The sequence below is a fragment of the Salvia splendens genome, chromosome 10 (genome assembly GCF_004379255.2).
Source record: "Salvia splendens isolate huo1 chromosome 10, SspV2, whole genome shotgun sequence".
In the NCBI taxonomy this organism is placed as follows: domain Eukaryota; kingdom Viridiplantae; phylum Streptophyta; class Magnoliopsida; order Lamiales; family Lamiaceae; genus Salvia; species Salvia splendens.
Genome location: NC_056041.1, coordinates 14,739,279 through 14,761,720, shown reverse-complemented (window position 1 = coordinate 14,761,720; position 22,442 = coordinate 14,739,279). Strand labels below are relative to the sequence as shown.

The following is a 22,442-nucleotide window of genomic DNA, read 5'->3' as shown; positions in this document are numbered from 1 at the left end:
GATTTGTTTGTTTTCTTTATAACATCAAATATATGGTTTAGATTGATTTTTATAAATATTGTAAAATAAAAAATGAGCCCAAAATTTTCCAGATAAATAAATACATAATCCTTCTCAGATTGGTTGACGGATCAAGAATTATTAGACAGTGCTTCAACCCCAATCCGTCTATCAAAAATTTCGCCCAATCAAATAGCGACACAAGCTTTTGTACGGTAAATCTTCAAAATTTTCAAGAATTCGGGAGACAAGTAGGAGGTCAAAGCTCTTCATCGGAACTAGGAAAATCTAACTCAATCATCTTAACACCAACCTCTTTGGTGTTCTTTTCTTGGGACTTCTTCGGATCTGCTTTCAATCTCTTGGCATCTGGTTCTTGGCCTTTTCTGAATCTGACCAACCTGATACAAGGGATTTTCAGCAAGAAATACGAACAAATTTCTAAACAAGAAATACAACTCAAAACTTTTCCCTACCTGTTGTTGTCTGGTCTACTCGTTTGCTGACGTGGAAGGCTAGCGGCTTTGTTCAATTTGATATCCCTTTCCGCTGTAATGTAAGTGCAATGACCAAAATATGCGACCAAATCAAATGGAATCGAAAAAAGTGATATTTGAATGTTATCTAATCATGAGTATTCAGGATTAAACTGAAGTTACTGAACAAGTGGTTTTTGGGAGAATTGTGTAATTCAATATATCTTTTGTTTACTAGATTGGATAATCCAAAACAGGATTATAAAAAAAGCAATAATACAATACCTGTGATGTGATTCATAAACCTTATTCCTTGAGAGTGTACATTTGTTGTCACTTTGGCTGCCTTGCTGCAAGGACATAAGTTGATTGACACTTCAGATAATTGCAGCAAGAAATATAGACAATTTATTGGAAGCACATTCTTTAAGTATAAACAAACATTCTTGAGATTGGACAAAGACATAGTAGCATTGAAAAATGAATTAGTTCAAGGAGACCTCAATGCTCTCTTAAGTCCTTCCACAGACAATAACTTAGTAGACTTTGTTGAGCTTGTTTTCTCTTCTTTAGGTTTCACCACATAGATTCCTTCAGACTTGAGATAATCTCTGTAGCCTGTCCTTAAATTCCTGGTAGATGGAATGGAACACAATAGTTATGTAACAAGAACTGTAACAATGACAGCAGATGAAACTATGATCACTTACCCTCCTTTGAGCTCTGTCCTTGTAGATGTGTATTTCTTCGAAGAATTCTGACAAAATAAACAACGAGTTAGAATAAACAAATCATATTAATTTGGGAGTGATTAAGGCGGGTTGATAGCCAATAGCTGTGGTCTGGCAGTACCTGTGCGTGGAAGTTGCAGAATTTTCTACGCCGTCTGCAGATGGAGAAAAATGTATTAGTAATTTAGATAAGTTATTCTACGTATAATTCAGAAATGCCATCAACTAAAAACTGATAGTGCTCTTTTTCTTGGATAGTCAAAATAATATCAAAAGGTTAAAAGAAGAAATCAGTAAATTTCTCCTCATTGCTTATACAAAAAGAGTTTCTATAAAGTAGACTAACAATTTGAAACTAGAGGAAAACTCGGTCGATTTTAAACAATGACAATATCAGAGAACAAACTCAGCAAAGAAACCAATGTCCTTTGACAGTTATTGACACGATCACATCAGAGCAATGAAGAGCATAAATTTGGCATACTTGTCGATAACTGCTGTGCAAGGGGCTCCTTCCTTTCCTTTTCCCTGACAAACCCCCATATCTGCAGAAGTGCCTAGCTTCAGAATATGCTTAGCTGCAAAGATACTCAATGAAAATGTTCCCTGAAATAGTTGTCAAAAGAAAAGTAAAAAATCTTGAAAGGAAACAACCACCATATAACAGAATATCAAATCTCATACTGGTTTATCTTTGCGGATGCTGCAATTGAGTAGGGCGAAGATGGTTCCAACTTTCGCCTCACAGCTCTTTTGATATGCATCCCCAAACAAGAAGAGAGAAATGGTCTCATCACCTAAGCATCCAATTTTCCAAATTGCAAAAGTCTTTCCTATAGAACTCATCCTCGGTGCACCCTTTTCTGCTAAAACACCAATAGTGGCCCAACACCCAGACAGAGTATCTCCTTTTATCAAATTCCTAGAATAGAATAAATAAATGTTCTGCTGTCAATGGCTGTGTTTTAGTAGAACCTATAACGCAAAATTTGACTTCTTTTCAAATTGCTTACTTTATTGTGTCTAACTGAACATATTTAATATCCGATAAATGGTTGCTCAACTCAACACGGGAGACCACTGGATTCCTGAACAAGGAAAAATGAATTTCTATTAAAAACATTATATATGAAGAGATTACACTTCTTGAATATGGAGACTTGAACAAGAACAATCTTTTCATCTAAAATAGGCTTGTAAATACACAAATTTAGCAGAAAAATATATATGCAAAATGGAATCCACTTGCACCAATCTCCCAACGTTTGATAATATAGCATATCATCTTAGTCAAGATAGAGACAGTGGAAACAAACGCCTATCTCATTTAAATTTTTCAAAAAAAAATCGTGCACATTTGCAGAAAGCATTTTAATTCCACAAAGCTCTGTGCCCTCATACTACAACAGCTAATATCGGTAGCGAAGCTTAAATTGGAAATGGCATTATTAACAATTATCAATATCAAGTAAAATTGAAACCTACCTGATTCGCAATCCTGAAAACTTCTCAACTTCAATATCTTTCGAGCTTTTGCTCTTGCTCTTCCCAGAGCTCCGAGCTCTCTTGGCATCTTTAGCATCATAATCAAGGCAATCTCCCACCACATCTCGGAAAGCAGACAAATCCACAGGCCCAGTTCGCTGTTGCCTCCCATCATCTGACAAATACCCTAAGGTACACGCATATTCATTCAACACATTATTTACCACGAATTTCCAAAACATCCCCGTTACCAAATACAGGGAAACTTTTAAAAAATTCAGATTAAGTCTAATCTAATCGAAAAATGAATAACAATTTCCAGATTGTACTATCAAATCCACACATTTATTTCATGTTCGGCGCCATATATAGGAAACAGCTCGAATCGAGGGCTGCGCCAACACAATATCCGCATGTTACATACCAGTGCCAGATCATACACGCCACGCTATAGAGAATTGAAAAACGAAGCAGAGAGAGAGGTACATAGAATTTCTACTTCAATCACAAAAAAGGTATCAGCAGTGTGTGATTGATTGTGAGGAACCTGATGGAGAAGCCGGTGGCGTTTCGAGCACGCGATCCTCGAGCGACATGAGGAGATCGAGATCGTCTTGGTGGTTAGGTGTCGACATTGTCTTCGCTGATTACTGAGTTAACAACGCTTGATTTCTGTATTTGCGTCTGGTTTGAGAAAATGAAAATGGGGATCCAAACTGAACTAGGGTTTTAGATTTCTTTCATTTTGCGGGAAACTTTTGAAATTTTTGGAGGGAAGAACAATGAAATTCTTATCATTTTCATTTTCTTAATGGTTTCAAACATTTCTACAATTTTTGGTTTAATTTTATAAATAGTTACTCAAATTATAATTTTTGTATAAAAATAGTTGCTAAACTTAGCTATTTTTATAATAAGTACTAAACTTTATACTAATACCTTTTTCATTAGAGAATTATTTTAAATTTTTAAATATTTTATTTCATATTTTAGATTTAATTTCATTTTTTCACATGGCAATGAAATGTCACAACATATTTTTTATTAAGTTAATTTAATAAATATAATATACTACACTCTTCGTCCGCGAATATGAGTCCCGCTTTTCTGTTTTTAGTCCGTTCCCGAATGGAATTCCCTTTTCATTTAATGTTATGGAGTAACATATTTGCACATTTTTCTCTTTCGTACTAATATTGGTTAATCTAAAGCAATCTCAAAACATTCCAACCAGGGGCGGACACACTTGATTTTAAATATTTTCTATTTTAAATTTAAAAAAAATTAGAAAATCATATTAAACTCTTATCAAGTAGTACTCCACTAAAGAACAAATTCCTACTTGCAGTTCTTACTATCAATTTTTTATGTGTGTGCCCATGATTCCAATAATATATAATCTCGATGAAATATGTGCGATCATATCTTCAAAGTTCAAGCTTTCCCTTTGTTCTTTTATTTAAATTTTTTTATGGGCACCCCTCTCTTCTTTTAGTCATTAGAAAATGTCTTTCTTTGGTTGGTCGTATATGTATATGTTTGATAGGGCAATATTCTAATTTGTATGTGGAATATTAGGTGTCATAAAAATAAAATTGAATTAAACTTGCAAAAATAAAATATTTAGTTTATATTCCAAGAACTAGAAATCACTTATAAACTTGTTGGCTGTATTATCCTACTATTGACTTGGTGATATTGATTTAAAGATCTTTGGATCTTACTATAATTTACCTCGTTGAAGAGGAGTTTCTACATAAATCTTGATATTGCTCTTATTTGTATTTATTTCATTGATATTTTAATTTAGGTACTACTACTAGTAAATTGCTACTTCCAATATACATTTTGCAAATACAGGACGTTCGATCATTCGCAGTACTTAAAGCAAAGCCCCTCCTCCTCCAAACAAAAACTTAATAGTAATATCAAAACTATTATCATGTCAAATACTCCACAAAAATACCATTAACAAGCGAATATACCATCCCATACATAAAACATGTGAAGAATATCAATGAACTACTAGAGTCGTGGTTACGATTGCATATTAGTATTTCAAAAGCACAAATATAGTGCGTAACAGTATGTATTTATCCTAACTAGTAACCAGTCATCATCAAGAAGTTGACCAAAAAAAAAAACAAAAAGACAAAAACTATACAATCATAGAAATCAGCCAAAAATCAACTTAACCGAACAACCATGGCCTAGTGGCACTCATCCTCGCACTCCACGTCACCATTGCATACGAAGACAATAATTCGGGCCTGCCACAACAGGCCGGGCCCGTCTAGTTTGAAAGCATCCGCACTTTGCTTGGCCCAATTAAAGTGCCGCTTCCCCTCTTCTTACACATTCCGCGGAAGGGTCGAAATGGTCGCACGCGCCTAACTGAAATGACCTTAATGGGCACGCAATGCCCGACCTTTAGCGTGCCACCTCTGTATTCGGAATCTGCCGCGGGGGTGCTTTTAGTCATTTACCAATTTTATCCATTTTATGTATATCAATTAAACAACGATTGTAGAGAGAGAGAGAGGGGGGAAAGATAGATTGACTTGTAGAAGAAACTGGGTAGAATGAATTTGAACTCGAAAATTTTGGAAGTATTGGGAGAATTCGCGGTTTGATTTGAGCTAGTCGGACTTGGATTGCTTCTGGAGAAAGGATTTTCAAATTTTTTGGTCGAGATGGGTTTTGTCAGCATGATAATGGGGTTTTGTGGATTTGGAGTAGGGATTTCTTCTGGATTGGTAGCTGGATATTTCTTATTCATCTACTTTCAGCCTTCCGATGTTAAGGTTTCTCTCTCTCTCTCTCTGAAACGCGCACAAACGCACGCACATTCCGAAACTCACTCAATTTGCTAGCTATGCACAATTTTAGGTGATTTTTAGCTTTGAGCATTTGTGATTGTTTTTCGGATAATTGACATATAATAGAGGTTTCAGTAGTTATTTCTTAGAGGGGATTTTGAGGTAGACCGAGAAGTAGAAATGAAGTAGGAACGGCTATTTCTGGTTGAGATTTCAGTAGATTTATATTGTAGATGGAATTCATGTAAGGTGAGAACTGTTGATGATTTGTTTCTCTTTGCCATGCTAGTATTTAAGTTTGTCCCAATTCATCATAATCGGCCAGAATGCCTATTGATACTGGCAGATAGAATCGACCACGATTTCTATGAGCTATGGTCGGTTTTTATATATTGGAGTACAGCTCCTACATTGTTAAATGTGGGTGAATAATGCAGCCAAAATACATATCATCCTTGTAGCTCAATCAGCTTGAATTCTTGAGAGCATTAGTCTCCAACTCACTTATATTTCTTTTGTATTTTCAATAAGATTTCCTGTTTTCATTCTGGCATAACATACATGAACTCAGGCATTTTGGCATAATTTTTTTTGCTTTGTTCCATTAAGAATTACCACTCCATATGTTTGTATTTTTTAAAAGTTTAGGATGTGGTTTGGTAATGAAAAAATGTAAAAGAGGAATAGGTAGATCGATTGAGATATGCTGCCAAATATGATAAACATTTCTTACTCTTGTACTTCGACAGAATCCTACAATCCGCCCTTTGGTTCAGCAAGACTCTAAAACTCTGCAACAGTTATTACCTGAAATACCCTTCTGGGTGAAAAATCCAGACTATGATCGTGTAAGTTTGTGAGGACTCAAGTCACTTCTTGTGCAATCACTTGGTTACTTAGTCTCTTGAGATTTAAATAGATTTTAATCAATGTCTTCCCACCCACTTTCTCTCTTCTGGAATGAAGGTTGACTGGCTCAACAAGTTTCTTGAAGTTATGTGGCCTTACCTGGACAAGGTATTGATTTACAATAAGTTTTCCGAGTAATTTACCTGGTTAATATGATAGCTCTTTATTTGCATTAATTGTTTTATGCTCGTAGGCAATTTGCAAGACAGCCAAAAATATTGCTACTCCAATTATTTCTGAACAAATTCCAAAATATAAAATTGAGTCCCTCGAATTCGAAGCACTAACTCTGGGAGCTCTACCACCTACTTTTCAAGGTCAGTAAAGTAAAGGGCCATCAGTTTTACACTTTTATTCTGAATTGCATGGCCTTGTCTGCTGCAATTTAAAGCATATAGCAGAACATAGAAGCAACATGAAAGTCTAGTTGTAGTGGCCTGACTTACATTGTTGGTAAAGTCATGCTAATAAATACTTCATGGTCCTGGAACATAATGGTGAATATCTCAATGATAGGTATGAAAGTCTATCTTACTGAAGAAAAGGAGTTGATTATGGAACCTGCTTTGAAATGGGCAGGAAATCCTAATGTCACTGTTGCAGTGAAAGCCTATGGACTAAAAGCAACAGTTCAGGTTATTATCTGTTTTAATGTCATAGAATAGTTTCTTACACTTATATAATGTATGATCTGATGAATTCTGTCTCATTGCCTTTTGCCAATGAAATATGATGAAATTGAAATGGAACTGTTAATTGTGTATAATGTAGGTTGTTGATTTGCAAGTCTTTGCTCTGCCCCGCATTACGCTTAAGCCTCTCGTTCCTAGCTTTCCATGTTTCGCAAACATCTTTGTGTCTCTTATGGAGAAGGTCGGTGAATCACTTTTCCTTCATCTTAGATATAAAAATCAAACTAGGAGAGAAGGAATGCTATGCAGAAGATCCTTTGGAATTAATATATTTACGGAGTGTCCGAGTGTTTGTAATGTTTTTTCGCCTGCGATACATGTTAAGGGATTTATTTTAGTTCTATGGGCCCACTGAAACTTTTAAGTTAGTTCTTTAGAACTTGAAATGCTTTCATGTAGTACAGCTCTCACATTTATATTTGTGCAAAAGTCCTGTTTATTGATATTCTTTTGCAGTAAGCTGGCTTCGGCCTGTTCTCATTTTTTGCAGCCTCGTGTTGACTTTGGGCTTAAGCTTGGTGGGGCTGATCTCATGTCAATTCCTGGCTTATATGGGTTTGTACAGGTACAACTCCATTATACTTATCAATTATTGAAATGCCTTATTTAAGAAAATGGAATTTACAATATAGCACTCCAAAAAGGATGGGCTCTAGATGTCATATATATTTTGAATATTATTGAATTGTATTTTAAGAGAGCTTATATATGAATCACAAACATTGATAATTGAAGTTCACTTGCATCTATTCAGATATGTATTGTGATTTTGTGAACAATATTGCTTAGTTGTATTTTAAGAGAGCTTATGTATGCATCAGAAAACATTGATAATTGAAGCTCAATTGCATGTATTTAGAAAAGCAGTGATGCTATTGATGTTGAATTTTAACCTGCATTCCGAAATTCTGTTGAATGGCACTCTAACCTTGTCTTTTGATATACGTGCCAATACTGGAAGAAACTATATACCAGGGTCTCCCAAACAAACTAAAGTTTGTTTATACACTTAAAGTTGGGATTCAGTGATGTAAACTTCTTTTTGTCAGATCATATATGCTAACCATTTTGTGCGTCCCTTCCCCATCCTGTGAGGGGGACGGAAATAATCCTTTCTGCAGGAGACTATTAAAGATCAAGTTGCTAACATGTATCTATGGCCTAAAACCCTTGAAGTGCAAGTTTTAGATCCGACAAAGTATGTTTCTCATTCTCACATAATTATATTATAAATAGCCTGCATTCTGGAGGACAGTTTATTCATAGTCTATTTGACTTTAAACCATCAGAGCTATGAAGAAGCCTGTTGGGATTCTCCATGCGAAGGTTGTGCGGGCACTAAAGCTGAAGAAGAAAGATCTACTAGGGGCATCCGATCCTTATGTTAAACTGAAGCTCACTGAAACAAAGGCTCCATCCAAGAAGACTACAGTGAAGCATAAGAATTTGAATCCCGAGTGGAATGAAGAATTCAGCATGGTAGTAAAAGATCCTGAAACACAAGCATTGGAACTTCTTGTTTATGACTGGGAGCAGGTATACATACTTAGTTGCAGCCTTGCAGGTTAGGCAGATTGTAATGTTATGATGTCCAACACTTGAAAATTGAAATTTTGTGTTTTGTAAGGTGGGCAAACATGAAAAGATGGGTATGAACGTAGTTCCACTGAAGGACCTCCCCCCGGATGAAGCAAAAACTTTGACGCTGCCTCTGCTTAAGAATATGGACCCAAATGATGTTCAAAATGATAAGGTGCGTGGTCAGATTGAGGTCGAGGTGACATACAAACCTTTCAAGGATGAGGATTTGCCCAAAGATTTTGAGGAAACTGGTGATGTACAAAAGGCCCCTGATGGTACACCTCCGGGTGGAGGTGCACTAGTGGTTACAGTCCATGAAGCTCAAGATGTTGAGGGAAAGCACCACACTAACCCATATGTCCGCATCATTTGCAAAGGAGAGGAGCGAAAAACTAAGGTGTGCAATTAACTTTTCCCCTCACTGTATTCGAGCTATACTCTCTGACTTAGTTCCGTGTGTATATTTTGTGTAGCAAATAGATTCTAGGCGCCACTAAAGTTTATGGAAACTCATTCTAAGCGAATTCATTTAGAGAATCTAAATAACATATTGCGCATGATAATGTGATACAGTCAAAGGCAATCACACAATGATTTTGAACACGAGCATGATGACTAGTGAAACGTAAAGAATTGGTATCTCAAAAAAGGAAGGAACAACAAGAAGACTAGGAAATCATTTTAGTCATAGTGTCATACTACCTTTGTAGAATTCTGCTAGTTATAAAATAAATAAACGCTCGACTTTGGCCTCATTTAAGTACCACCAAATACTTACTTTCCCAGGAAACCAGCCCTATACAAGACCGGTCTAAGAAATAAATTAGATCTATTTGCTGCTATGTGTTATTCATTGTGCCAAATGCTGCGTGTAAGTGTAGTAGTGGGCTATCTGTTTAATGGTTGATTTAAATTTTTATACAGCAAGTTAAGAAGAACCGGGATCCTAGGTGGGATGAGGTTTTCACATTTATGATGGAAGAACCACCTTTGAAGGATAAACTCCATGTGGAAGTACTCAGCACGTCAACCAGGATTGGCCTGCTGCACCCAAAGGTATTCCAGTTCAGCTTTCTATCGATGTAACAATTTGGCGCATGATTGAATATCAAGAAGGATGGTTAAGTATAAACCAACCTATCATTACAGTTGCATCGGTATCTACCAATCTTGCACATACAGCATACGCATATACAACATCTGACTAATTTCTGACTCTGTGGCTCAACCCCCAAAATCAGGAAACATTAGGTTATGTTGATATCAGCCTAGCAGATGTTGTCAGCAACAAAAGGATCAACGAGAAGTTCCATCTCATCGACTCGAAGAATGGGCGGATACAAATTGAGCTGCAGTGGCAAACATCTTGACTTGAGGTTAGCCACTCTCGTGCTTTGCTCGAGGAGAAACTAAAAGATAATGGAGTTATGAGCATGTAGTTGTGTTATGGCAAGAACAGCTATCTTATATTCCTGTATGTGCTGCTTGTGTATATTGACATATTTGGATCCTTGCATATTGTTGATTTCTCTCTTTATGAGTTTCATTTTGACACACTTGGAACTTCATTGGTGTAGAATTTTTCACTGTGATTTTATGAAATTCCCCGGAATGTCTACCTGTGTGTGTGGGGAATGATTTAAATTAAGTTTTTAATTTAGATACATTTGGACCTCATTTTATCGGTGTTTTATAATGTTTGGGTGTGGGTCATGAGAATACGGAATGATATACAATCTCAATTTGTGACATGATAAAATTCGTCACTGTGTCTATCTAGCTAGTTACTCATACAAGTTCTTGAATTCCCTTTCGTCCTACCATAATTTTTTAGGTTTAGGTTGTTCCATTACAGTTCTGGCAAAAATCATCATATTAATCTTGTTTATTTTAGCACTTGTAACTTTTCCGATAATATTTTCTAATACGCCGATATAAACACCAATAATATGAAGGACGAATTAGAGCTTGGGGTGAGGTTTGCACTGCGATGAGTGACGACTGTGTTCTATGAGTGAGGAGAAGAGGGGCGTCGTGTGATTATTACTTCGACATATTATTATTCAGTCATAAAATTGTAAAAAAGGCACTTTTTAAAATTTATAAATAAGTGTAGTATCAAATTATGAAAATACTCTGCCGCTCAGACTCACTCTACGAAACAAGTTCATATGATAATTTGATAAAAGTACGAAACCACCTCTTTTTTTTTTGGATGTTAGTTGTCTAATAGCTAAATGCCAATACTTTTATGAAAATAGGAAACTTGGAGACAACACTAGTTTTAATGAAAAATTAATAAATTAAGAAAGAGGAAGTTAAAAAATGAATAAAGTAAAAGAGAGGAAATAAAAAAAAATAGTAGTTAAATTAATATTAGTAGAATTTGGTGTCCATTTACTAAAATAAAAAATTTCTATTTCTAGAAAATAGATTTTTTTAAAAATTATATTTTTAAGAAAATATGAAAGAACCTCTTTTTTTTTTGGATGTAAGTTTGTCTAATAGCTAATGCTTAATATTTCATGACACTATCTTTATATTTATGTTTAATAAAATAAAAATAAAGTAGAAGTTGTGACGGCCCATACATTATCTTCACTCACAATCGGGCTCTGTATTACCAATCACAACAAATAAAATAAAATAAAATAAAATAAAATAAAATAAAATAAAAACGCTTAATTAGAAAGATAAATCAAAGTCTTATTTCTGACTAAATAAAAACGCTTAATTCCCAGCTCATATATTAACGCCAGTCAACACATTTCACAAAAAAAGCTTATCCCATTCGGAAACAATTTTCAGCGTCTCTCGTTGCTCTGCTCCTCTCTGCCATGGCCAAAGTTATCGTCGACTCCGAATACCTCAAGGATGTCGAGAGAGCTCGCCGCGAGCTCCGCGCTCTCATCTCCAACAAAAATTGTGCTCCGATCATGCTTCGATTGGCGTAATTTCTACTTCTCCATTTTCTCGGATTTTTTCCCTCTGATTTTCGCTTTTGATTACTTCGATTTGGAGCTGTTCTTTTCTATATTCGAATTGTGTTTTCGATTTATAGGTGGCATGACGCGGGGACTTATGATGTGAACACGAAGACCGGAGGTCCGAACGGTTCGATTCGGAATGAGGAGGAGTACGCTCACGGAGCTAACAGTGGCTTGAAAATAGCGCTTGAATTTTGCGGTTGGTTTTTGTTTTCTATTTTTGAATTTTTGCTGGTGTTGATCTGTTGGGAGAATTTCTGTTTAGGTTACATTAGAATGCTTGTGTTTGTTGTAAAAATCATTGCTATATTAGATTCTGTTTCTTAGTAGCTGGAAGTTGAGGGGGTTGTTATATTGTGGCAGTATTGATTGATTGTGTTACTGCTTCGGATTGGATTTTACTGTTTTTGTGTATGTCGGTTAGTTGCATGCTTAGAGTGAAATATGTTTAACATTTAGGCGGTAATGCGGTATTATTATACTAGTAGTTAGTTGTTCCACGATGATTGTTGTGAGATATTGGGTGTGGTAATGGGAAGGCTGCATGGATAAGCTTATTTCAAGGAGCTCATGAACTCTTACATATTAAAAGCTATTTCAGGTAGGATTTTAAGCTACTCCAGAGTATATACTGGCGCACTTATTCACCCAAGTGGCTTACTTGTATTAGTCCCTTAGCTTGGTGTAGTATATAGTATTCAAATTAATTATTTGCGCTACTCATCTTGTACAGGTTCATTAGCATGCAGACTTCCACATTTTGGGCTTGTATAGTTATCAGATAAAATTTCAATTATTCTTGTGGCAGTAGATATGCTCTATAGTACTACTGAACTTTTCAATGGATTCTAAATTTCGGTAATAAAAAATTAATCCTGCAACTTTTCTTGGGGTTATATCTTTTATTTGAATGCAGAACAAGTGAAGTCGAAATGTCCAAAAATTACATATGCCGATCTCTACCAGGTAATCTTTCTTCATGCTCTTAAGTGGCTGCTGGTTAATAGTACAAGGGAAGCTCAAAGCTCTTTTACTTTGTTTGGATAAATTTTGTACAAGTTGAGTGAATTTATTTGTCAAATTTATAATTATGATCTCAGTGAACTTGTACAATTGAGCCTTCATGTTGGTACAATATGATACGGCTGTTATTAACTAGACAGAGCACGAGTGAAAGAATTCGTGTTTGAATTAGTTGGACTTCGCCAGTTGAAACCAAATTACTCCAAAACATTAGTAATTTGAACTGCTTTACTCTGTCACTAGAAAATACTTCTCTAGACAATATATAGTCACCCTGTTCCCCTTATATAATTGCTTGGGGAACAATGAGAAGTCAGAAATATGCTGATTAGTTTTAGAAGTTGCCTGGCACAATGAACTCCATGTTAGCAAGTAGGAACTGTTTTAGACTGGAAATGGATCATACTTGTTGACTATGATTGGAGTGAAGAATTCAATCCTTCTTCAGAAAAATGCGGTCAGGATCAGGGCCGAAGCCAGCTTATGAGGACATGGGGCAAATGCCCCCCTCATCCATTCATTTCCTTATAGTGTATTTATACATAGATTTCAGATTATATACTTCAACCACACTAAATGCACCTTCTCAAATACATAAATTTGTCCTAATGTTATTTTTGTCCCTCCTCCAATAAAATCCTGGCTATGCCCCTGGTTAGGATAAATAATATTCATCTGCTAACCAAACTATTTTTAATCAATAGCTTGCAGGTGTTGTTGCAGTTGAAGTTACTGGTGGGCCCACAGTCAGTTTTGTTCCTGGTAGAAAGGTACTGTTAGTCTATCTTCAGAGAAAAAAGAAAAACATTCTTGTGCCTGATGTTAAAGCTCTTTCCACTGTGCACTGCAATGATTTTAGTTCAGTTAGTTTATGTGCATTGGCATTTCATTTCAATCGAATGAACAGTACAGTGATAGTCGGGTCATTTTTTTCAGGACTCAAAGATTTCTCCGAAGGAAGGGCGGCTTCCAGATGCTAATAAAGGTTAAATAAAAATATTATGAATGTCTTAGTTCTTGAATCTCGATCTGTTTGTCTAGAGCTTTTTTATGTTTCCTTCTCTGAAACATTATTTATGTTTTGATTGTTTTCGCACATGCTTTTTGGCCGTCCCTTCTTTTGGTATGATCTTGAGATGTAATTAAAAGTCTATTACTGGCCAAATATACTGTGACTCTAATTAACTTTTATATAAAAAAATTCTTGTCTATGGGCACAACCTGCTCTTTCTCACACTAAAATATAAGTTTGAGGAATTCTGTCTCAGTGGACTTGGGAGAAAACACTCTATATACTGATATACTGGATTAAATTGAGAATATGAGATTTGTGATTAGTGTCATTTACATTAAAAGCTTACTAGAAGTTGAAAACTGATGTACTTTATTGTCTTGTGATAATAGGAGTGCCACATCTAAAGGAGGTGTTTTATCGGATGGGTTTATCTGATAAAGACATTGTAGCACTTTCTGGCGGTCACACCCTGGTAATATCAATTTACCACTGGTCTGAATGTACCAAGGAAAGGGAAAGAATAAATTGTTTCAGTAAAATGATGGTTGATGTTTTTATACAGGGAAGGGCACATCCTGAAAGATCAGGCTTCGAGGGAGCTTGGACTAAAGAGCCACTGAAATTTGACAATTCATATTTTCAGTAAGTCATTAAGAGTAGGGGTGGGAATACGGATATCGGGTATTGGGTTTACCCGTACCCGATCCGATACCCGCCGGGTATTGGGTATCCAATATCCACTTTTATGGGATTGGGTATAGAAATTTAAGATAATTCGGGTATTGGGTAACCCGAATGGGTATCGGGAATTACCCGAATACCCAATTTATTATTTTAAGTATTTTTATAAATTAGGTTTAGTCATTTCGGGCTTCAAGAGCCGGGTTAATTTATTTACTAATTATAACTTTCTCTAAACTTATAGTATAAATAAGTCAATCTCTCTTACTCTAGGTCCCTGCTTATGTAACTTTTTACTATTTTACTTACATAACCAATCCCCATAAATATAATCGTGTACTTTTAAATAAAAGTGACCCATTTTTTTTATAGTTATATACTACAAAATAATGCAACATTAAAGATATTAGTTTATTTAAATAATATTTTCTATAGTTATATATATCTGATTATAATTTGAATTTTTTGTTAGTTATTAACACATGTAAAGAGTCGGGTATTTGGGTACCCGGAGCGGGTATTGGATTACCCGAAAATATATCGGGTCGGTTATCGGGTGGACATTTTAGATGATTTTCAGGTTTGGGCACCCGGTTTTTTCGGGTCGGGTATCCACGGATATCCGTATTCCCACCCCTTATTAAGAGCACTTCATGTCATTTTTTTGTTGAATTCTCTCTTTGTATGTCTCTAATGCACATCTAAACCAGGGAGCTTTTCAAGGGGGAATCAGAGGGTCTGCTGAAACTCTCCACTGATCTGGCTTTGCTGGATGATCCTGACTTTAGGCGTTACGTGGAGCTTTATGCTAAGGTACGGCATAGTGTTTTATTTTCGGCCATCTATTCTTTTTCCTGGGCAAGTAAGTGTATAAGAAGTTAAAGAGATGAACATGTCAAGTTGGTGCAATATGCTTAGAAAGTTCAATCTTGTCATATTCAAGTACTCGAGGACCCTTGGTGTGAATGTGTCAGTCTTGGCCACTCACTAAAACTTATTCTAGAAAAAGCAAATAAAAACTGTCAGGTGCCTTCCGAAATTTGCATTAATGAACTCAACCTCATACTCTAGAAACAGGCAACTCCTTGGTCAGAGTGATGTAGAGCCCTAACTTTAGCACCTCCCTCATAAAAAACTGCGTCACGAAATATTTGCACTACTAATCTTAGTCAAGACTTTATCAGCCTTTCCGAATACAAAAATATATAGCCACCGAATCGTTTATTTGTCTTCAACCTACCCATTAACTCGAAAAATACTATTTTCCATGTGGACCTGCTAGGATTCAACCCCAATCATGCATCAGACTTGATTAGTTTCTCAGCCATGACAACATATCATATCAAATTTTTGCTATTTCTAGTCAGTGACATAGTCTAATTTGTTCAACTGCCCAATTGCTATTTTTGTTGCACTCTACTTCCTTTTCTTTCATCACAATCTTATCACAAAATTGTAACCTTCGTCTTGTCATATGCACATGCAGGATGAAGATGCTTTCTTTAGAGACTACGCAGAGTCGCACAAAAAGCTTTCTGAATTAGGTTTCACTTCTCCTGGTGCCAAGACAATCGTCAAAGATGGCACTATATTAGCACAAAGTGCTTTTGGAGTTGCTGTTGCTGCTGCAGTTGTGATCGCTGGCTACTTATATGAAGCCAGGAAAAGATGAAGTAGATTATTAAGAAAATAAAAAAATAAAACATGGTTACATTTTTATATTCTCTACTATGATATGATAATTTGAGACAGGCATTGGTCCCTACCCTCTAGCCGGATCATATATTTGTATGTGGATACATTTTACCACTTACTAAATATTTGAAATAACACACTAGAGGTTATACACTTTGTTGTGCCTTCTTTTTTAGATATCCGCAGCTGCTGCTACCACGTTAGCGAGCCAATCGGAAATTTAATGCCGTCTTACCGCAGGCTATACAGGTAATGAATTTCTTCCTAGGATTCTTGATTTGATGTTAAATTCCTTTTAAAATCGACATAAGTGTTACTCAGCTGTTGACATATGTGAAATATATCAAATATGAGTCTCTGAAATTTAGTCCAGTATGTGAAAGCTTAAATGTAGTACTATATGTTTTACACACACACACAATTAAGAGAGAGAGAGAGAGAGAGGGCCCACACAATAATTTCGAACTTTATGTTTCTTTTCCTAACTTTCTTCCATTCGGTTATTGGTTATTGATGTGATTATGGCGATAGTTCCTGCTATACTCAGTTACTGGTTTATAAATTTGTTTTACCTATGTATATTTGGTCGAATTAATTTAGTTGCTGGAATAATCTATTAATCCATCTACAGATTCTACGTTTTAACAAGTTACAACTATACAACCAAGTTATTGTCCATGTCCAAATAAAGATGGGAAGAATTTACAAAACACCATTCTAAAAAAGATCATTGTTAGTAGATGGGATTGACATTAGGTTTATCAACCAAGTTATAGTCAATTGATAAAGACCCTAATCTCCCACCAAAAATGACACACAAGGGGCCTCACTCACATGGTGAAGTGAAAAGGACCAAAAGAGGTAGGTAAGCCACACTTTTATTTGTTTAGGACAACCCCATGAGTCTTGTTGTATACCTAAACACATGATATGCACGGGCTCCTTTTAATTGCCACCCTTAACTATTCAAGATTATTGCCTAACCCAACACTCAATCACCTTAACCAATCTTGGAAAAGTTTTGGAATACTTGGGGCCCTTTTTGTGTTATTTGCCTTTACTATGTTTGTGTGTGTGATTGTGAGGGGTGTAAGTTGAGATAGATTGGAATTTTGTACAACCCCACAGCCTAAGAATTGATCCAACCTAACTTGATAGGTATGACAAGTGCCAATCCAAGTTTAATGGAGGTTGGAAAGTGATGGAGGGCAAGCTATTAAATGTCCTCATATTCGTTGTGGGTGAGGTTATTAGGTTTTTTCACAAAAAAATTATTGTGTTACTTATTCGTTCAGTATGTGTGTCAATGATTGAAAATATATGGATGGCGAAACCCAATTCAACATAAGACGTTCCCCTTCAAACAAATAGGTCGGGAGAATTCAAGTCACCTCAGCTAATATGAGTCGTGATAAAGTTGTAATTAAAAATTACAAATATATGATGGAAATTGAGAGTGAAAATTTGTGTGTTTGAGTTATTAATTAGGAAGAATAAGCTTTTTAATGAATTAGGATAAGCTTTGTGGAATAAAAACATGGAAGGTTTTATTTATTTATGCATTCTCATCTTTTTGATATAAGAAGAGATAATGTTCGTGTGGGAACTAAAATCAGTAACGGTGGTGGAGCCATTCTTTGGAGGGGGAAAAGATGAAGTAGGTAGGTAAAGAATTAAGGCATGAAATTACATAAATAGACATCTCTCTTCCCCGGCTCTATCTCTATGTGACACACACACACACACACACACTAAATAACAAATACCAAATTGATGGGCAGATTTAAGGATTGTGATTGAGGGGCACACGTTGTTATCGATGTTATTTCGGGTTAGGGGAGGAGAAAATCATGTGATGGTGGGGTGGGTGACAAGTGCTATTTATGTGTGATGTTATGTGTTTCAATTCTCACTTTTCCCCCTCTTTTAATCCTTTCCCCATATTTATTATATAAGAAATATTGTTTTGGAGAATATGATTTCATTATTGTTCTATATTAGGGGTATTTATGTATTCATTCTTCTAGCTATTCAGGGAAGTGTAAATTGGGTATTCTCTTTTACAAACACTTTAATACGTTTGGATATCTCACTCCACCAAACCTTTTGGTTTGAATAGCCAACTATTCCAATTAACTCAATTAAATGATTAGGTCAATAATAATACTTAATCATCAAATTTTGTCACGTAATTTAACGTTTCGGGTATATAGCAGTCAGGAGTGTGTATTTATAAAGCAGTAGAAAATTTTTGTGCAGATTATCAATCAATTATGTGACCGATATCGATGAGTTAAATATGTTACTTTTATATAATAATGGAATTTGGTAACTGTGATAAAATTCTGTGAGTGTATGTATGTAATCTCGAATTAATTAAGCTTGAGAATGTATAAGTGGAGCCATGCCTTCAATTATTCATCCGATTTGATTATATTACCATTGTATACACACGGTAGGCAAAGCATTACTCAATGTTTTTCCAAACTCGATGAGGCCACATAACTATTTCATATTATCAATTAAATCCAATAATACGTAGTATATTATGTACACATATAGGATTGCATTACGGTTATACATAGCACTTACATCATAATTACCAAAATTAAATCTGGACCCCAAGATACAAAAATCGACAATTAAATTGATGCATTGATTTAATATATTGACAACATTGTCGTTTTTGTTGATGCATCAACATACAGGTTATTTGGTAAAATTCAATTACTGTCAGATGTCGCACTCTCGCTTTCACGCAATGTTCTCTCTCCTTCAATTTTGTGATGGAATATGATTTATTGTACGCTGATACCTGATAGTACGTTCAGATGCTTAAATATTCTATTTTCTCGTGTAAATGTCTTCATTGAACATATACAATTCCGATTTGTTTGAATCCTCATAAAGTTACTTTTAGTTTAGTACATAGCATATGAAAAAGTAATTTAAATCAACAGAATTATACTTTATTCTTTTGAGATTTTTACAAGAGAAAGTGAGTAGACTCAAATTCTAGTTTCCTTTGAAAAAATATTAGCACTACTACTATGTTTTATAATACAAAAAAAGCATGCTTTCGCACAACAATGAATCATACTTAAACATAACACAAATTTCATAAAATATTCCACAACATCACCAATTAAATATGCAATGTCGTCGTGTGTCGTAATCAAGACCGTTTCAAATTCACATGTAATGCTTGATATTCAGATTTGGTTATGATATAAAAAGTGATTACAAGAATAATGTATGAATATACTTAATTTATCTTCATTCCTATTTTATTGTAGTGATTGTTAGATGAATTTATTAATTGTAGTATTTGTGAATAACCTCAATTAAAATTTATTGCAAGATTCAATTAGAAACCTTATTTCTCAAAGTTTGATGATTCAGCCGCATCCCAAACCCTTCTCTAACCCTACCCTAAACCCCACTTTCAAAGCCTAAACTTGCAGCACAAGGTTAGAGAGAGAGAGAGAGGAGTGGAAGGTGAAATAAAGCTCATATTTCAAGTCTCAACCACATCAATACTTGCACTTCTTGTTATATCATTCTGGCTTGCACCCAACCTCAAATTTATAAATCCTTCTAGAAGCCCCATAATAACAACAATCTACATGCACCAATATATAATATAAAGTGCAACAACCTACCATCTATGATGCTCATGAGTAAGGCAAAAGCAATTTTCCCATTGCCTAAAATATATAATCCCAACTCACAACTAACTTAATTACATAATCATATATTTCTAACCACCCACACACACAAGGAACAAACATCTAGTCCCACTTAATTTTGACAGTTTTGGATTTATTCCGGATATCACTTTAATTTGTTGCTCTCCATATCAAATTTTGGACTTGATCATCTAGTTTCACAGTTGAGAAATTTGATTAAATTAATTATGTATTATTAGTTTCTAAAAGTAATGAATCTTGTGGGGGAATGTTTCAATTGCTTGGATCTGGATTTTGTCACTAGTAGATCTTTTTAAAAATAAAATATACTATATTTTGAAAAAAATAATTATGTGGAACAGATCCTAGCTATGGGCCTGGGACCTACTATACGAGTGGCAATCTCATAGACGAAACACGGTATTTCAAGTTCAAATTGTATAAACCAAGGTCTTTGATATTTGAATTCTCTACTCATTAATAATGATATTACTAATATAAATAACATAAAAATGTGCAGAATAGTTTGCGATACCTCACCAGAAAGCATTAAGGTGTGGTAATTAGTTCCAACAACATGATGGCACCAAAAATGGGATTCCCAAATTTATGTAGTGATTGTTAGATGAATTTATTAATAATGGTTGGTTCAGAGTTTGGATGAAATAAGGCAACAACACACCATATCGCACACTTTCCTGCCTTTAATTTATTACCTTACTTTACACCTACCTGAAAGCTCACCTATATATTATGTCACTTTCACCTAATATTAATACCTATATTTATATACCCAAACAAATTCACCCAACACTTCATATTCCCACAACCAAAAAACCCTAATATTATAGTAAATTAAATAAACGTTGTGTAAAATGGAGTAGTAGATTCTAAAAAAATGAAATTTCCATCACTCATAAAATTCGAAATGAATTCAATTTTTATTACTCCTATTACTATATACAGTATATGTATATATGTGATGCTAATAAAGATGAATAGAGAGATATGGTACCAGCCACTCTCTCAACCCAAACCTGTCTCACCAACTAACATCTAGAAGAAATTACCACCCCCTCCCCCACATATAGAGTCAAAAGGCTGTATGTATATATGTGTGTGTCTCTATATATACACACACATAAACTCCCCCATCATGTCCATGAAGGGCTGCTGCTGATGTTCAAGATTCAAGAATCCACCTACACACTCCATAAATCATCCCCATCTAAAAACAGTCTTCCCAAAACCAAAACTTTTTTTTCCCCTTGAAATAAAATTTTAAAAATAAAAATAAAAATAAAAAATGGGAAGATCTCCCTGCTGTGAGAAAGCTCACACTAACAAAGGCGCATGGACAAAGGAGGAAGACGACCGCCTCATCGCCTACATCCGGGCCCACGGCGAAGGCTGCTGGCGCTCCCTCCCCAAAGCCGCCGGCCTCCTCCGCTGCGGCAAGAGCTGCCGCCTCCGCTGGATCAACTACCTCCGCCCCGACCTCAAGCGCGGCAACTTCACCGAAGACGAGGATGATCTCATCATCAAACTCCACAGCCTTCTCGGCAACAAGTAAGCCTTTTTTTTTTTTTAAAGTCTTTTTTTGCTAACCCTTTTCTTTAATTTTGTTTAATTTTAGGTGGTCGTTGATAGCGGGGAGATTGCCGGGAAGAACGGACAACGAGATCAAGAACTACTGGAACACGCACATACGAAGGAAGCTTCTAAGCCGGGGGATCGACCCGGCGACGCACCGGGCGATGAACGAGCCAGCGGAGGCGGCAAAGACAATCTCGTTCTCGGCGAAGGAGGAGGTGGTGGTGAGAGAGAAGGAGAGGAGCCCGGCGGTGGTGAAGAGGGAGAAATGCCCGGATTTGAATCTTGACCTGAGAATCAGCCCGCCGAATCAGAGGGAGGGCGGCGGTGGTGGTACGTTGTGCTTCGGGTGTAGTACGGGAATCCACAAGAGCAAAGACTGCAGCTGCAGTGGTGATGATAATAATAATATTAATATTAATGGAAGCAGCAGTTATTCTGGCTATGAATTTCTGGGCATGAAAGCTGGAGTTTTGGATTATAGAAGTTTGGAGATGAAATGACGTGGCATTCTTATTACTACTTTCATCTCAAATATTACCTCCTTTTTTGGGTTTGTAAGAATTAAGATTAATTCTTCAAGTATAGTAGTAGTAGTAGTAGTAGAAATTTGAAGATATATTAATTACTAGTATTAGTTGGGATATTCTTCTCTATGAAATTTCTCTATCAATCTGTACAACTCATATTTTCATTACTACATAGTAATTAACATTGATGATAAATCATATTATAGCAAATTACTGATTAATATGACTCAACTATCTTTGTTCTTTTCCTCATTGAAAAAAGTGATAAATCAAGGTATTCTAACTTCACGAAATTTATAATTACTGTCGAAATATTTACAATAACGGTGGGCTACATCACCCCACGCGATTTTGATGAAGTGATTTGAAATTCGATCCGTAGCTTTAGGCTTTAGCGATTCGTTCTTGCCACCGGCACAATTTATGAAATGATTTGAAAGATGCTTCATCTCCAACAAATAGATCGAGAATTTGACTCAACTCGGACACGCAAGTAAATCGTAAATAAACTTTTGTCGCGCGTGAATTTATGAAAT

At 35.6% G+C, this 22,442-nt stretch overlaps 4 protein-coding genes across 5 annotated transcripts; 3 read left to right on the top strand and 1 right to left on the bottom strand.

Annotated features, from left to right (window-relative positions):
• Positions 1-59: 59 nt before the first annotated feature.
• LOC121751069 (protein MCM10 homolog) lies at positions 60-3,615 on the bottom strand. Its single transcript, XM_042145785.1, has 11 exons — positions 3,240-3,615; positions 2,693-2,879; positions 2,221-2,295; positions 1,892-2,129; positions 1,692-1,813; positions 1,329-1,362; positions 1,187-1,233; positions 977-1,108; positions 762-826; positions 477-549; positions 60-401 (listed from the first exon to the last, which is right to left on the bottom strand). Exons 1-11 carry the CDS (start codon positions 3,325-3,327, stop codon positions 260-262), a joined length of 1,203 nt encoding a protein of 400 aa, XP_042001719.1. The 5' UTR covers positions 3,328-3,615; the 3' UTR covers positions 60-259.
• A 1,602-nt stretch (positions 3,616-5,217) lies between these two features.
• Positions 5,218-10,337, top strand: LOC121752418 (synaptotagmin-1-like). 2 transcript variants are annotated; one of them, XM_042147487.1, is made up of 12 exons: positions 5,218-5,496; positions 6,261-6,359; positions 6,478-6,528; positions 6,614-6,737; positions 7,000-7,055; positions 7,192-7,293; positions 7,603-7,677; positions 8,234-8,310; positions 8,402-8,648; positions 8,740-9,090; positions 9,618-9,749; positions 9,935-10,337. In XM_042147487.1, exons 1-12 carry the CDS (start codon positions 5,386-5,388, stop codon positions 10,061-10,063), a joined length of 1,554 nt encoding a protein of 517 aa, XP_042003421.1. In that variant the 5' UTR covers positions 5,218-5,385; the 3' UTR covers positions 10,064-10,337. The 2 variants fall into 2 exon arrangements, with proteins under 2 accessions (XP_042003421.1, XP_042003420.1); XM_042147486.1 differs by having other exon boundaries at positions 6,937-7,055.
• A 1,114-nt stretch (positions 10,338-11,451) lies between these two features.
• On the top strand, positions 11,452-16,247 carry LOC121752419 (L-ascorbate peroxidase 3). Its single transcript, XM_042147488.1, has 9 exons — positions 11,452-11,643; positions 11,755-11,879; positions 12,597-12,646; positions 13,408-13,473; positions 13,640-13,688; positions 14,108-14,190; positions 14,281-14,360; positions 15,110-15,212; positions 15,886-16,247. The coding sequence occupies exons 1-9, from the start codon at positions 11,531-11,533 to the stop codon at positions 16,069-16,071; spliced, it is 855 nt and encodes a 284-aa protein (XP_042003422.1). The 5' UTR covers positions 11,452-11,530; the 3' UTR covers positions 16,072-16,247.
• Positions 16,248-20,882: 4,635 nt separating this feature from the next.
• Positions 20,883-22,101, top strand: LOC121750249 (MYB-like transcription factor 4). Its single transcript, XM_042144747.1, has 2 exons — positions 20,883-21,352; positions 21,420-22,101. Exons 1-2 carry the CDS (start codon positions 21,090-21,092, stop codon positions 21,877-21,879), a joined length of 723 nt encoding a protein of 240 aa, XP_042000681.1. The 5' UTR covers positions 20,883-21,089; the 3' UTR covers positions 21,880-22,101.
• Positions 22,102-22,442: the final 341 nt, after the last annotated feature.